This window comes from Macrosteles quadrilineatus, unplaced genomic scaffold (assembly GCF_028750875.1).
Source record: "Macrosteles quadrilineatus isolate MER2022 unplaced genomic scaffold, UCM_ALF_1.0 Scaffold_1__1_contigs__length_201487025, whole genome shotgun sequence".
NCBI lineage: Eukaryota > Metazoa > Arthropoda > Insecta > Hemiptera > Cicadellidae > Macrosteles > Macrosteles quadrilineatus.
Genome location: NW_026542594.1, coordinates 12,697,551 through 12,713,154, shown reverse-complemented (window position 1 = coordinate 12,713,154; position 15,604 = coordinate 12,697,551). Strand labels below are relative to the sequence as shown.

General features: G+C 33.5%; 1 protein-coding gene across 1 annotated transcript; it reads left to right on the top strand.

Annotated features, from left to right (window-relative positions):
• The first annotated feature begins 1,297 nt into the window (after positions 1 to 1,297).
• Positions 1,298 to 4,505, top strand: LOC128982979 (uncharacterized). The gene is made up of 4 exons (XM_054402103.1): positions 1,298 to 1,327; positions 1,920 to 2,206; positions 3,009 to 3,404; positions 4,128 to 4,505. The coding sequence occupies exons 1-4, from the start codon at positions 1,319 to 1,321 to the stop codon at positions 4,312 to 4,314; spliced, it is 879 nt and encodes a 292-aa protein (XP_054258078.1). The 5' UTR covers positions 1,298 to 1,318; the 3' UTR covers positions 4,315 to 4,505.
• Positions 4,506 to 15,604: the final 11,099 nt, after the last annotated feature.

Genomic DNA, 15,604 nt, shown 5'->3' with positions numbered 1-15,604 from the left:
TGTAATAAAGGAAATAAATTGGATTCTCTAGAACAGTTTGAAATTTACAAAAGCTTCCAAGACAGCCACAATAAAAACCATATTTTAAATGACCAGTTAAATTTCAAATCACACTCTATCTTCAATGCCATAATAGCTTTCAACAATAGACAAGAACAGTTTGACCTTTGTAGTACAACTACTGATAACGGAGGAGGGGTCGGTGTTACATAATTCCAGCATGTTCAGTCTGCCTCCGTACCGCGACCGGTAATAGTAGGCCTACTAATTAATTGTTAAATGTTTTCGTGCGTAATGTGTGTGTATTTATTTAAATGTTTCTTGACGACCCCATCATGGATGAAGACAAAGCATTCTTGCTAGGATATCACCTGACGATGCCTGAATAGGCGAAACATGTAGTGAGTTCCACTTACGACAATTGAACTGTTGACGTAAAGGTATGTGCCTCATATTAGTCTAATGCATTTCAACTATTAGGTCATGCTAACAGTATCAATATTATTTATTTTATTTATATGCAACATTTTTGTTTTTATTTTGCTATATAATTATGATTTAAATGCTTTCAGATGCCAGTTATTTATTGCTATATATTTTTCTTAAATACATAATTAAAATTATTTGGTTATTCGTTTGTTTTGTTATAAGTTTTACATACTATAATATTTTGAATTTGTTAAAACAAAACAAGGGTTTTGTGCCTGTCGTATCATTGTGCTTGTATTTACAAAACTTCAATAAATTAAACTCAAATTAGCCTAGCTTATACATTTGCTGCTTGGGGACAATAGTATTTAGTCGTTCAAATCAAAGTACCTCGTAAATAAACTAATCAAAATGATTTATTGGACATATAGGTTGTATGGCTACTATTTACAATTTAATTATCTTTAACCACTGTAAAAGTGTGATACATAAAAACATGCTATTAACCTACTAATGGAGCAGATTTAGTTCAAAGCTCACATATACGTAATACGGTTTATTATAATAGTCGCATTTCGCAAAAAGACACTGACCGAGATAACTTGAGAGTGTAAAACGATATGTCCTTAAAAGTCATAAACAGAATTCAGTTGTTTTATGAACTATCTAGCTAATTACCAAAGTCTTTATTGCCAGAGTAAACGGTTAGAAAGGAATGTTTATGGGTATCCAAGTCAAATACCAGTGCACAGTCCGAGTGGACAATCACATGCACGATACGGTGAACGGCGATGTTGCAAGGCGGTGCGTAGGAGGAGGAGCATCAGCTGGTATATAATCAGCTGGGAGCCCTACCAGAGACAGTACAGTGCACAACAGCTGAAGCGGGATGAACTGGGTAAGATCACCTGATATCATTACGTCATCAACATTGTTGTTTCTAACCATTCATTAGCTACCAACTAATTATGGCGTTACCAAACTCTGGGAATGGTTTCTGCGCTAGGTTTCGTTTCACCTTAATTGGTCGCTGTAACAGTATTTGTTAATTTGGTTTCAGATTATATTTATTTTAAACATTATTAGTATTATAGAACATTACTACTATAATATGTAAAATATGTTAAATATTACTACAAATATTATATACTGAATTTAATACAAGGGTATACATTTTCGATTTATAAAGAACTAAAAGCTAAAAGTTATAATATATACGATCCTTCGGGTTTTAGTGTAGGCTCTTGCACATTTGCATGAAATATTAACGCTTATGTTTAAGTATTTTTAGTAAATTAATTTTACGTAGTCATTACTAGGGATATAAAATTAGGATTATTTAAGAATGCATCTTAACCGTAAAGGACTATTGGCGAAGAAACTGCAGGCAGTAAAATAAAATTAGGGATGATAATCAAAAAAGATAAACATAAGTTTGCGTTGAATTCAAAGCTAGCCTACCACTCTGACTCAGTGATGTTATTTTACAGATCATAGTAATACTGTCAACGACATGTGCCGCGGCACTGGCTGCACCGCAGTACACAGGGGTGCCAACCCATCGTCAACATGCCGCCGCCCCCGCCGCTTACCGTAGTGCCGCCCCCAGCTACCAGGGGCCGCCCGTCGTACCTGTCATCCTGCCCGGAGGGTTCATTGCAGATACAGAGGAAGTTGCCCGAGCAAAGGAGTTGCATTTTAACGCTTTTGCCAACGCCGCTACTCAAGTTAAGGACACCAAGTACCAGCCCTCCTACACCCAGGATGTGCAGCCCAGGTAAGGTTATCGAATTCATTTAATTCATACCTCTTTCCTTATCGTTTGGTTTCAGAGGGTGTAATCATTTAAGGTCCTGGAATGAAAATTCAGGATTTAAAACTAAGTACTGTTTGAAATGTTTATGAAGCTGATTCTTAGTTTTGGTGTTATTAATAAAACTACTTTTTCCTTCTAACTTTTGATAATTATTGTTCTTGTAGATATTAGCCTAGAAACCTATTTATTATCAATATTTTTACCTTTTTGGTAGCCTAAGGTGTCCAAAATTTTTATCTCCTGCGAGACGCGTTTCGTATTAATTACAATGCATCTTCAGTCGCTGTCACAGGTCTCAACATTGCCCACAGAAGTGGTTGTCACAATTTACAAAACATATTAACACGAAACGTTAATATGTTTTGTAAATTGTGACAACCACTTCTGTGGGCAATGTTGAGACCTGTGACAGCGAGTGAAGATGCATTGTAATTAATGCGAAACGCGTCTCGCAGGAGATAAAAATTTTAGACACCTTAGGCTACCAAAAAGGTAAAAATATTGATAGTTATTGTTCATCCTCTGTTGTCCTAAACATATCCCAAAAGGCATTTGTGGAAATAAACTTAAACATTATTTAAATCAATGTAGCCTAATATTTTCCAATAAAGAATACTGGGAAGGGAGACAAATGTAAGCTTACATGTGATATTATGCAGTAGTAATTTATATAAGTAGTTGAGATATTGAACAATTGAGATGTGTTCAAAATTCACATATCTATGCACGGTTCAAAGTTGAGTTTTAAAATGTTGTTGTCTAGGTACACAGCAGCAGTTCAGAAGCCACTTTACACCCCAGCCCCAGCTCCAGTAGCTCGTCAGCAGAACTACAACGTCCCCCAGCACCGCTACACCGGACCTGTAGCTACTACCAGCGGCTATACGCCATCTCCAGTCTACCAGCAGCAGCAGCCCCGCTACCAGGGGCCTCCCGTGGTCCCCGTCGTGCTGCCCAACGGCTACATCGCCGAGACAGCTGACGTGGAGGCTGCTAAGGAACACCACTTCCAGCTGTACGCTGCAGCCCAGGCGGCAGCGGCGAGGGCCCAGGAGCGAGCCGGGGCTAACAAATACGGCTACACCGCGGCGGCTCCTGCGGCCTCCTACACGTACAACGATGAGGATGACGGTGGTCAGTACGAGGAGCAGGACCAAAGGTAGGCCACGAGATGTCAAAGTAATAATAACGTTGATTTTACCTCCCAACAATCCCTATAAAAAAGGCTAGCTAGTACTATAGTTAGTTGAGATCTTTGCTCCGTTAAGAATGTCTTTCGATCCAAGACTTTTATATGAAATAATTAAGTTAATTTACACTAAAAATTCAATAGAATTGAATTAAACCATATCATAATAAATATATTGTAATTTGATCTTTTGTCTAGTGGTAAATGTGCTTCGAAAATATCACCCAAAGTAACGCTTGCAATAAAAAAATAATAATTTTTTACAGTTTCAAACACAACCACGCTGAAACTTGCTTTGAATATTAGAAATCGATAATAACATTAAGTGTGTGATTAGATTTATTACAAATAGGCCTACTTAAGCCTATCTACAGCTAACTCGGGCCTCGAAATTCATTGTTCTAACTGTAATATGAATTGTTTGCAATTTCAAAATAAACAGAATTAGTTTACCAAAAGAATTGTGGTATCTAGATTATCTTCTAATGAGCTATAGAAAAACAGAATATTAGGCAATACCTGTATAACTAATGTAAGCTATAAACTCGGCAACTAAATATACATACACATCCTTTTGCTATTATAAAACCATCATGCCACTAAGATAGTAGAAGAGCACACAAACATCCTTGTATACTAAGTAACCGCAGCCACAGATGCGTATCACAATCCTCTAACATTCCACATGTGTAGGTACAACCAGGTGTACCAGCCCGCGGCTCACCAGAAGGCAGCGTACCGGGGACCTCCTGTAGTGCCTGTGGTGCTGCCCTCTGGTCACATTGCTGACACAGCGGAGGTTGCTGCAGCTAAGATCTCTCACCTGCAGCAGCTGCTGGATGCTGCACAGAAGTCACTACCTCAGCAACGATACAGATAAACCAACCGAACATCAGTCATCGCTTAGTCAGTAGTCTCCGACTAGTATACAGTAGGCTTTGTATCCACACAAGCAGTTGCCCTTGTATAAAACATGTTAAGTATTAAGGTATACGAGGATCACGTAAAGACTTTGTAAATATTTTATTGCTTTAATTATGTTATAATGACCTATTTGATTTATTTATAGCCTCGTACTTTTTTGTGTAGATTTCAAATACACTTATTATACTATTACAATCTGTGATACGCTTTGTGTAAATAAATAGCTATTTCATAAGAAAATCGTGATAATAATTCAATCCTTTTATCTACTGGGAAAATATTCTCTATTTTTATGAGATATCTTGTATTAAATGTCTTTCTTTATTTTATATTATTGTATCAAATCAAGACACCTTATAGAAAATGATTATTCATGTTGTATGGTGTAACTAAGTAAGAAAAATAATATGAGTTTGTAATATGGGTCAAAAGAAAACATAAACCAAGATCACGTGCGAAAAAAAATCTTTGATAAAAAATATCCACCAATTTTATTTCATGTGTTCAAAATGTACATATTTGATACCATTAAAAAAGATTTTGGAGATTTTGTCTCCATCTTAATCAGGAGACAGTTTATAGAAGTCTAGCAATAGATTATTTTAAAAAATAATTGCAAAAATCATTTAGTTTTGAAATAATATAATGGCATTTTTATTTATCATTTAAAATGTACTAGGATTTTACAACAAGATAAAAAGAATTGAATACAGTTAAAAATAGTGTAAAATTGCGATTTTTCAGCTGATATATATTTTTGGGAAAATGGTTTCATTGATTTTTATTTTGTTTGAACCATTAAACATATACCAAAATTGTTTGTACTTATTTACAGGACATCTAGTTATTAGGGGAATAAAATGTATTGTTAGACTAACTATTAACAATAACGGTTTTCATTGATTAAATAACAGTATATAAATCGTAGCCTACTAACTGTACTTTTTATGCTATATTTAGCACACTTATAACCAAATATTGAAGGTAAAATAGAAATAATAACAGATTGAAAAAAAAATAGTATAACCGCTTTTATTAAAAGCAACATGCAGATTGAAACTATTTACAATCTCAAATAATGACAGATTCATCAATTGTATACGATATGTGACTAAAATTACGTCAACATTTACAAACGGTCCACTATGTGATAGGAATAAAGCATAGTAAAAGTAACAAATATAGAATTTTACCTTTACACTTGTATTCTTGTTTCCAAAAATAAAGCGTCTAGCTCCTTTTTAAAGCTAACCTTTTTGTAATCCCTGACATGCTGGCACAAAATACTGCTGGCATACTCATCTTACTGACACATTGTAAACATTTGTTTACGTCAATAAACTCATACAAACCGACTCTTTCCACACTGTATCCAATCATAAAACTGTTGTAATAGGAAAACTTCAAATACTTTATTTACAATACAATATAAAGAAACTCAAATACATGTCGAACTAAGTACGTGTAATATACGTATACAGTTATATACATATCTTTAATTTTAATTTAACTACTAAATCAGTATTTTGGAGTTAAAACTTATAAGTAGCCTACTGTCTACTATATGAGTTGATGTGGTATTTTTCAATTTTCCTCTACTCTGACAGAAAAAAATGATTGGTTTTTATTACAACAATACTATCAACCTATTTTAGGCTGAATAAAACTGTGATTAGGTTGAAAACTGTTAGTGTAGTACAATATGTACTCTCTATGATTGTTATTAATACTAGATGTTCTGTCCGTTTTTTGCTACGAGGCAAGAATACTTGAGGGATTAATGTTGGTCTCAAGCATCGGTGGACACGGTCATACCGATGATGACGGAGGGTGAGGACAATTGGACCTGTGTGTCACTTTACATCCAGGGTATTCCCCGCACCAAGAAGAAGACATACCTTGACCGGGATGTGGTGTAGGTAATAAAGTACATAAATGCCAGAAACGGTGTGAGCCCTGAGGGCTTAGGTCACATGTTGGCCTGACGAAGTAATGTGACAAACAATTCCAGGTCTGTGTCCAACAGATTAGAGGGGGTTTTTTAGTGAGTAGTCTGATAATTTCAGGAGTCTCACACTACAGGCTGGCTACCTGTGTGCGTAAAAGCATTTTCCCTCCCCTAAAAAAAAACCATTGTTTTACATCATACGAGACGCTGCCGATTCTGTTTATACAGGGTGGTAATAAGGTCCGAAGACAGTTGAATGTTTTCTAAACGGCAACAGATAAATCAATAAGATTTGGTACATCAGCACCACACCTAAAAATCTACTTTTTTAGAACTATAAATTTTCTGTCGTATCATGGGGACGTCAAGGATTCAAGGAGTCAGAAGGAAATTTTTTATAGAAGCATAGGTTGATATGTACATCAAATTAAAGGTCTTTACCAGCATAATATAATGCCACAAATTTGAACTCAAACGGACAACCGAGCCAAGAATGACAGTTGTTCAAAGATTCATTTAATTTGCATTGCTATTATACGCTTACTCCTCAGGGGGCACAGCCCTAGGAATCGGAAGAAAATTGTTAACGTAAGCATAGGTCGATATGCACATCAAATTAAATGTCTTCACTATTAGATTACTATGCCGTAAACTCAAGCTCAAAAGAACGCCTGAGTAAAAAATGGCAGTCGTTCAACGATTCAAAATGGCAAATTCAAGAAATCTTTGAACGGCTGCCATTTTGCGCAGGATCAACCTTTTGAAGTGCGGTTTGCAACATTGTATTCTACTAAAAAAACACCTTTCATTTGATGTGCATATTGACCTATGCTTATATTTAAGATTTTCTTCCAACTCATTGTGGGCCGTCCCCCTGAAGAGTTATTGGATCACAGAATATGTGTTAAAATGAAGTTTTATGCCTTGTAACTTTGTACCAAGTATTGTAGCTCTATATACATTATTATCTTTTTATTTAACTGTCTTCGGACTTTATTACCACCCTGTATGTGCGTAGATACAAGGTTTAAATCATAAAATGGATTCGTCAAAATCTGGCAGTTATATTATAAAATATAAGCCTACATTCTTTTGTTAGGAAATTCTACTTAAGTACAGTATGTTAGTGATCTGAAACAGTGTGATTATAGAAGGCAGTTTTATAGATTCACCATCGATCGCTACAAAGCACCTTAAAATATAGAAGGGTAAGTTAGAAGTGAACTTTCACTAAGAGAAATATGTTGTGAATTGATTGAGAATAATTAATATTTCTACAAACAATCCATGCTGAGTGCCTTTTAATTGTACCTTCTAAATTTAATTGCTTGAAAATAAAATTCAATTTTTAAATTGTAATTGTAATATATTGCAATTATATTACTATAGATTAAATTAATATTTAAATAACTAAAATTTGATAATACCTATACTCTAATACAATAACATTATGATTAAGTAATACTGTTGTTACAATGATAAAAGAAACTTTTACTTCCTTTTTTCTATGAAAGGCAGCTGTTTTACTTTGATATTTATTAAAAAACTAGAAAAGTTTTTGTGAGACTAAATTTAATTGCAAGCACCACATAATCAGGTATGCTTAAAGGTATTAAGGCTAATATTACTATACTTTTTAAATTTTTTTCTATATATAATAATGCACCTCTTACTGAAACCTTATAAGAAATATAAGTGGTATAGTCGTCTTGGTTATCAAGATTTTGCTCTTACTCATATTATTAAGATTTATGAATGACGTCTGAAGGAAAAAACTAATACTATCATTATAGAAAATATTTTAATGTCATTAAACTGGACACACCATTTGTACTCTCCCTTAAAATAGGTTTATGAGTATTTTTTTTTTTTTTATTAGCTTTACTCTGAATAGTATTTAACTTACATATTAAATACTGTATGTGCAAACAACAATTGTTGTTGTGTATGTACGTATGTCAAAAATATGTCGGTAAAAGTTTAGAAAACTCCTCAGTGCATTTGCCTGGAACAATTTCTGTCTTATTCCCGTTTGGATATTGACCTAATATCTACACTGTGGGTTTTAAAAGTTAACATTTTAAGCTTATCAATTGATTTTGTTTCTATGTATACAAGGAGGAAACTATTATATTTACATTTTCTTTGTGTATAATTTACGATTGGTTTTAATTTTACACTTTCAAAGAGTTGGTTGGAGCAAAATAAAAAAAATATGTTCAAAGTCATTGATTAGAGAAAATGTAAAATGTCATAATCAATCGTATGTAATAGATGCTATGGTTATGTGCCACTTTAAAAAGCGTTAAATTATCGGTCTAGTATCCGACGCAAAGAACTGTTTAGCTATTCGTAACAAAAACAAAACACCATACTATGATTCTGAAGTTTGTTTAGATGGTTTAACATTGCTTATTATATACACTATATTTACTTAGCTTTAATGGCTGATCCTGTTGTGAATTAAGAACCTTCAAATTCGTGTGGTATCTAAGGAAGAACTGCCTTGACATATTTTACACTCTGAGGCTATAAGAAATAGGAATGTATTTAATATATTATAATCCAGCATTAGTATCTCTTGTATGAGTATTTTGATCTAATATCTGAAGAGCGAGCTGGTCTAGTGGTTAGAGCGCGGGACCCTGAGGTCCCGGGTTCAAATTCCGCCAAACTGCCAATGGATTTCATCTAAGTGATAATGATCCAACCCCTAGGTCTAGCCTAAAGTAATTTGAAAAAAATTCCGGGCTGGGGCCTGGCGTCTTAGTACAAAAATATTTGATCGGATATCCAATCAAACTTAGGAAGGCTTTTAGATTCATTCGCTCTTAATAGGTAGTGTCTGACTTAAATCCATTCATTCAAACTAGTTCAAACACATTCGATGTTAACACTTACCAGCAATATTCTAGCTAATTTGTAGTTAATTCGTAGCTAAATCATTCGTAGTTTTTTTTTATTTTACTCTCTAATACGTATACATGTAATCAATGAAGTTTTTAAGGTTGAAAATGCAGTATTTATTTTGTTCACATAAGTCTTAAACTAAACAGGAATCAAAAGGTAACAGATAGCAGTAATTTTTGCCAAAACGCCAACATTTTGCAAATCCATATTTCTATTTTATTTATTGAGCACTTACACTGAAAACGTGTTGAAGGGTAAAATAAACTGTACTTATCCGATTTTACATGGAATTTCAATAGATCATAACACATTATCGATGTAAATACGTTCATAAATACCCGGAAGGGAGGTCTTAAACAGCTGTAGTGGAGCAACAATTACTGTTGGGTAGTAAAACAGCTGATCAAGCCTTGTACTTAGCAGCAATAAATCAGCTGAGCAGCTGGAATCCATAACCTTAACGTAGAGGTCGACTTAGTTATATCTAGATCAAACAAATTGTCTGCTGTTAACGCAGGTTTTTCCCAATCAAACTGTAATATATTACTTGAGGGAGATACCATAGCATTCTTTGAAGATCGCAACATGTTAATGGACTTATAATAAGTCACACGCTATGGAAATAATAAAATGTTTTACTAGAGTAAACAAATGCAATAATAAAGTTAGGTGAAACCCGACGAAATCAACAGTTACTCTTCAATCTCCAGGTTTCACGAAAATAAAGCTGCGATGGATATAGTCCAGGAAAAATACGACAAATTACCCTTAAACCTGGGCAAAATTGCTTTACAAGTGATTGAAGTGGTATTCAACACAGAAAATAATGCTTTATAACATATCCAAAATCCGACAAAATCCGACCATGGGAAATTACTAAAAAATCAAATTCAAAATGGCGGCAAAATTTCATATTTTTGTGATATTTGTTTTAGGACTTTTGGCGGTATGGGATGACGGAAAGCACATATACATAAATGAAATATCAGATTGGATGTTGAAATATCAAATATTTACAAGAATAGACTTTATTAAAATGACAAGGGCATATTTGTATGTACATTTTAGTTTCCATAGTTACTTAAAAAGAACTAAATTTAATAGGTTTTCTTGGAAAAACTATTCATTTAAATAACTGTTATCATTTCGTTTCAATGTTCTTACATTCATTTATCTGGTACTCCCCTCATAAAGCAGAACAAAACAGGCCATTATGTTTACATCCACAGTTGCGCAATGGGTTATAAAAGAAGAATGGACCAGTTTCAATAATCACTCTAGGGTTGGCGGTATTTCAGATACTGTACAGCAGTACGAGTTTTTGCACCAAGAAGGACATTATTCGCAGACGTTTGAACAAATATGTGAAAAATAACTATTATATGAAACAGTAAACATGAATACTATAGTATGAAACATCAAACATATCAAAATAGGCAATGCAAAAAGACTACAAAACAAAAAGTCGTACCCCCATACATTTCTTATGGACGTTTCGTAATTTGAACATTTTTTTAGATAATTTTTCTTATATCTCCAGATTTTACTAACGCTTGCAGTTTGTTCTAGCCTTAAAATATTCTATGATGAAAGGGTTTACATTTGAGCTATTGATCATTAAAATCGGATGATTCAGAAACGAGCTACGAACCCTATAAAAAATATTAAATTTAACTTTTTAGATATACATTTTTATTTAAAGTTGTATATCTCGGGTTGTTAATATGTCACCAAGTTCATTCTGGTCTCAAATTACTCAGTGAATCTTTGGCTTTAATTTTATTAAAATTTTATTAAAATCTGATGAATTTTAATTGAGTCACGAATCTTTATTTAACAGTAGATTATTTGTTTTTCAAAATTTGTCTTTAGTTTCAGACATATATCCCCAATTCTAAATAACTTCCAAAAATCTTTACGGTCTTAAATACATAGTAACATTATTGACTTTTGTTTTAGCTATGGATTACTTATTGGGAGTTATTAGAATTGGGGATGAATGCCATAAACTAAAGACAATTTTCTTAAAATAAATAATTTACTGTTAAATAAAGATTCATGACTCATTTTAAATTTGTCGGATTTTATTAAGTGATACATAAAATTAAGGCTAAACATCCACTGAGTAATTTGAGACAAGAAAGAACTTGGTGACATATTAGCAACCCAAGATATACATCTTTTAATAAAAAATATTTTTTTAAAAGTTAAATTTAATATTGTATTAGGGTTTGTAGCTCGTCTATAACACGTCCGATTTTAATGATCAATAGATCAAATGAAAACACTATTACCACCGAATATTTTAAGGCTAGAACAAACTGCAAGCGTTAGTAAAAACTTGAGATATAAGAAAAATTATCTTAAAAAATGTTCAAACTACGTAACGTCCATAAGAAATGGATAAGGGAGAATTTTCGTTTGAATATATCTTCAAAACGAAAAAATAAATTTTAAAACTGATTTTAGCATTGAAATCAGCGTGAAAATCTAATTTATAATGATGTGTCACAACACTATCATTACGTTTAAAAATATATATTTATATCCAATATGGCGGAACCAATATGGCAGATCCAAGATGGCGGCCAAAATGTGTTTCCTATCATATTAAAGGACTAGCCACACAATAAATATCGGTGGTAATCTCAAATAATAAATAACAAAATAACAAATGAGTGAATATCTAAAAAATATGCATGAAAATGCATGTGATATATTTTTTAATGTGTCCAATGTTGGGGATAACTGCCATTTTTAATCGTCATTAGAGGGGGTTTCCTGTAGACCGATTTTTGGCAACTTTTAGTACGTCACTCTGCGCACCTAACACTATACCAAATAAAACCGTACAATGTTTTCTTGCATTCTTTTAAGGCCATATCCCATATTTATCTGACTATTGTTGTTTTAAAATAAATGGCTCTTAAGAAAAATAGCCGCCATTTTAAAGTTTACTTTTAGACACTTTCCCATGGTCGGATTTTGTCGGATTTTGGATATGTTGTAAAGTAACATTTGTTGAGTCGAATACCACTTCAATGGCTTATAAAGCAATTTTGCCCAGGTCAAATCATAATTTTACTAGACTAATAGAGTGAAGTCATTAAAATCTTATTACAATATAGAGGGTAAACATAATTATGACGATTGAGTATCTTACAAAACGTGGTTGATTAATTCGTTTAATACAATATTTCCTGTCCTTTCATTAGCAACAGGTCACCAAAAGGTTTTGAGGAGTCTTACAATTAGTTTCTTGTTCATGAGTTTTGTTCATGTTAAAGCCTCTTTCAACATTATAGGAAAAACAGTTGATATAATTGGTCTGTATCAACCAATCTGGAGGAGCGAGTCAATATTACTGATAACTGGTTCCAGCTGCTTTAAGGAAATCTTTCAGATCGTATTTGGATCGTATCGTTGAATCATCATTTTTTGCCATAAACAATACATAATTTTTATCAGTGGGAGGCAGCTTTAATATATATTTTTTTTGTATTTGATAAAAATATGATTATACATAAAGCTCTAACATTCTTACTTCGAATGGGGCTTACTTTTACACTCTGCAATTTTGTTTCCTTTTCTTACCACGTCAGCCATCATCCTGTACTAAAATCATAGAAACAAAATTTCTTCAACACCAGCGATCAGTGTCACCGGACATGAACTAGACACGAAAAACGAGCTTCAAAATTTACAATGGGATGAGAAGTCTACTTGTGTTATTGGTCCAACCAATTTATTGTATAATATTATGTATAAAACCAAATAAAGAAATTCCCTTATTTTAATTTCCAAAATACTACTAATTTATTATTTAAGATAAAAATAAGGTTCTGATTTAGTACTTAAGGACTTTAGCTCCAAAAACGTAAATAATATGAGTATGTTTCTTACATGATTTATTAGATACAATGTTTGCGAACTCATACACTGAAGGTTGTGCCTCTCGGTGTGTAAGTGTGTAGGTATATGTAGTTTCTCGTGTAGCGTATTTCAGGAACTTCTTTACGGGTTGTTAGTTTCAGTGGAAGCCCTAGTTCCTCATGCCAGTAGTGAAGAACGGAGATCGCAGCCAAGCAATGCTACCAAGTCCAGACGAGCAGACCGTAGATACTCACCTGATGTGTGCATGCTAGCTGCTTGTCATCTGCGGTAGACCATATTTTCATCACATTCTTCGAGATGATTCAGTGTCTCCGTTCACAGAGTCCCTGGGATTTGTTCGACTTAATCCGATTGAATTTGTTGATCTCCTCTTGGTGATATGGTCTGGAAAACCATACAATTATTAGTACCATTTTAGTACTGTGTACACTTACAAGCAACGTAAGACATGTTGCATATATATACAAGTAGTGTTCCCAAATGAAACTATCAAGGTCCCTATCCTGAAGATCTCGTTGCTGGATACCTGGTCAATGAGAAATGCTCAACTTCCTGATTTGTAGCTGCATATTTTTTCTTAGAAGCTGCACCGTTCAAATTGCTAGCGACCAGAGTAAAAAGTATTAGAGCTATCTAAATAACTGACGAATGAACATTTTTTTCTACGAAGCAAGATCTAGGTATGCTCAGATGTCAGTTATCCAATATGTAGACTGCGTGAAATCATGTTGAGATTTAAAAATAATTTATAAGTGAAAGAAACACATAATTTACTTATCTTTTGGTTGTAAGCTCTCGCCGGTGTGAAGTCCCAGAAGAGTTTGGAGAAACTCAAGACCAACATCGGGGTTACGAGTAGATCCAGAGTTACCTTCTTTTTATCCTTGGAATCTTTCTGTAGTCCTCTCCAGTTGCATCCAATAATCATCCTCTAAATATAGAATTGTTATAAGTTAATAGTTTTATATCTGAACTTCCATGTAGTCTATTATTCTCTTGAGAAATATGGATGAATTTGTAGGATACTGAAATCTAGTGAAATAACCCGTAAAAAGGTATTGTTCCGCCTTGGTTCTACTCGAATGATAAAGCGTAAAACAATAGTTATACAACCTAACAGTCAATTTCTATAACTTAACGAGCCATTGGTTTTTGGCTATTGGTTTGTTGAAGAGTGTGATTCGTGGGTTTTGGAATGATCCTTTACCTCAAAACCTTGACCGACCCTCTCTTGATTTAGTCGTTCGCACATTTGTATTTGTTTTTTCATTCATCAACAGCAATCTTGCTTTGTTCGCTGTAAAAATGCTAGTTCTGAAACAGTTATGTTAGCTTCCAAGGATATAAAAATAAATTTATATTTACAATTCAATGAACCTTCCTTTTATAGGTAATAATCACTTTCAAATCTACTTACTACTTTACTTATGTACTATTTTCGTCGCTTTTCGACTGTAATAAATTATGGTTTCCAAAAAAAAAACAGGTCCACCAACGTTGTTTTTCTGGATTGAGAACCGATGGAATTTAATGTAATCTCAATATAATAGCATCCCTTCAAGTATGACACACTTTAAAGCATAGCCTTTTGAAAAAACAAATTTAAATCGTATCATAAAATCATCATTTAGTTCAAACTGTTATAACACTTACCAAGCAATGGAAAATCAATTTATAATCACAAAAATAATGTAAACATTTCATTTTGACAGATTCGGCAAATCTTTATAGTAAATGAACTTTGAAATACAATTTAAATATTACAGTAACAGAATAGTGTAAAATAATTATATGGTCATAATGTAAACAAATCTCTTAGCCAAATATTAAAGGCCACTGTGGCAGAGACCCTTTTGAATTTACCTTGTTTCTCTTTTGATGGCTCATCTACCGATTAGGACCTTTCTTTAGACACTCTTACCAAGTTTCTCCAGCCAGCCGCTCTCAAATTTAATTACAGGGTACTGGAGAAAAAGAACAGTTTCCAATTAAATATATAGATTCCTGGGTTAAAACTACAGATCAGCTAACTTTATCATCGCTTTGTTAAATATTTTAAATTTCACAGGTATTAGACCACAAAAAGCTATATTTTCATGTTATGGAGCAGCACGAGTTCATAGATTTATTTGTTGAAGTGCTGATTTTAATTTTCAGATGAGATAAATAATCTCCCTTAGCAAGATGTGAGAGTAAATTAATACATTCATGGGCCAAACCAAGCGCCTACTCTGCGATCCTACACAGGCAGTAAATGGTATGCAGGTCCCATGTATATGGTGAATTAGAGGGATACTTTGATTAGCCATGAAACTGTGGATTGTAAACTAAAAAATTCATAATTCAGTGGACGATTCATTTTTACGAGCGTCCCTTCGTTGCCTCTATGCCCCCAATGAAGCAACGCTAACTTGGGATTTATATTGTTTTATTCGATTATTAAGAAGTATCATAGGCAATTTGGTAACAAGTAAGTTACATTACGGTTAGCTAT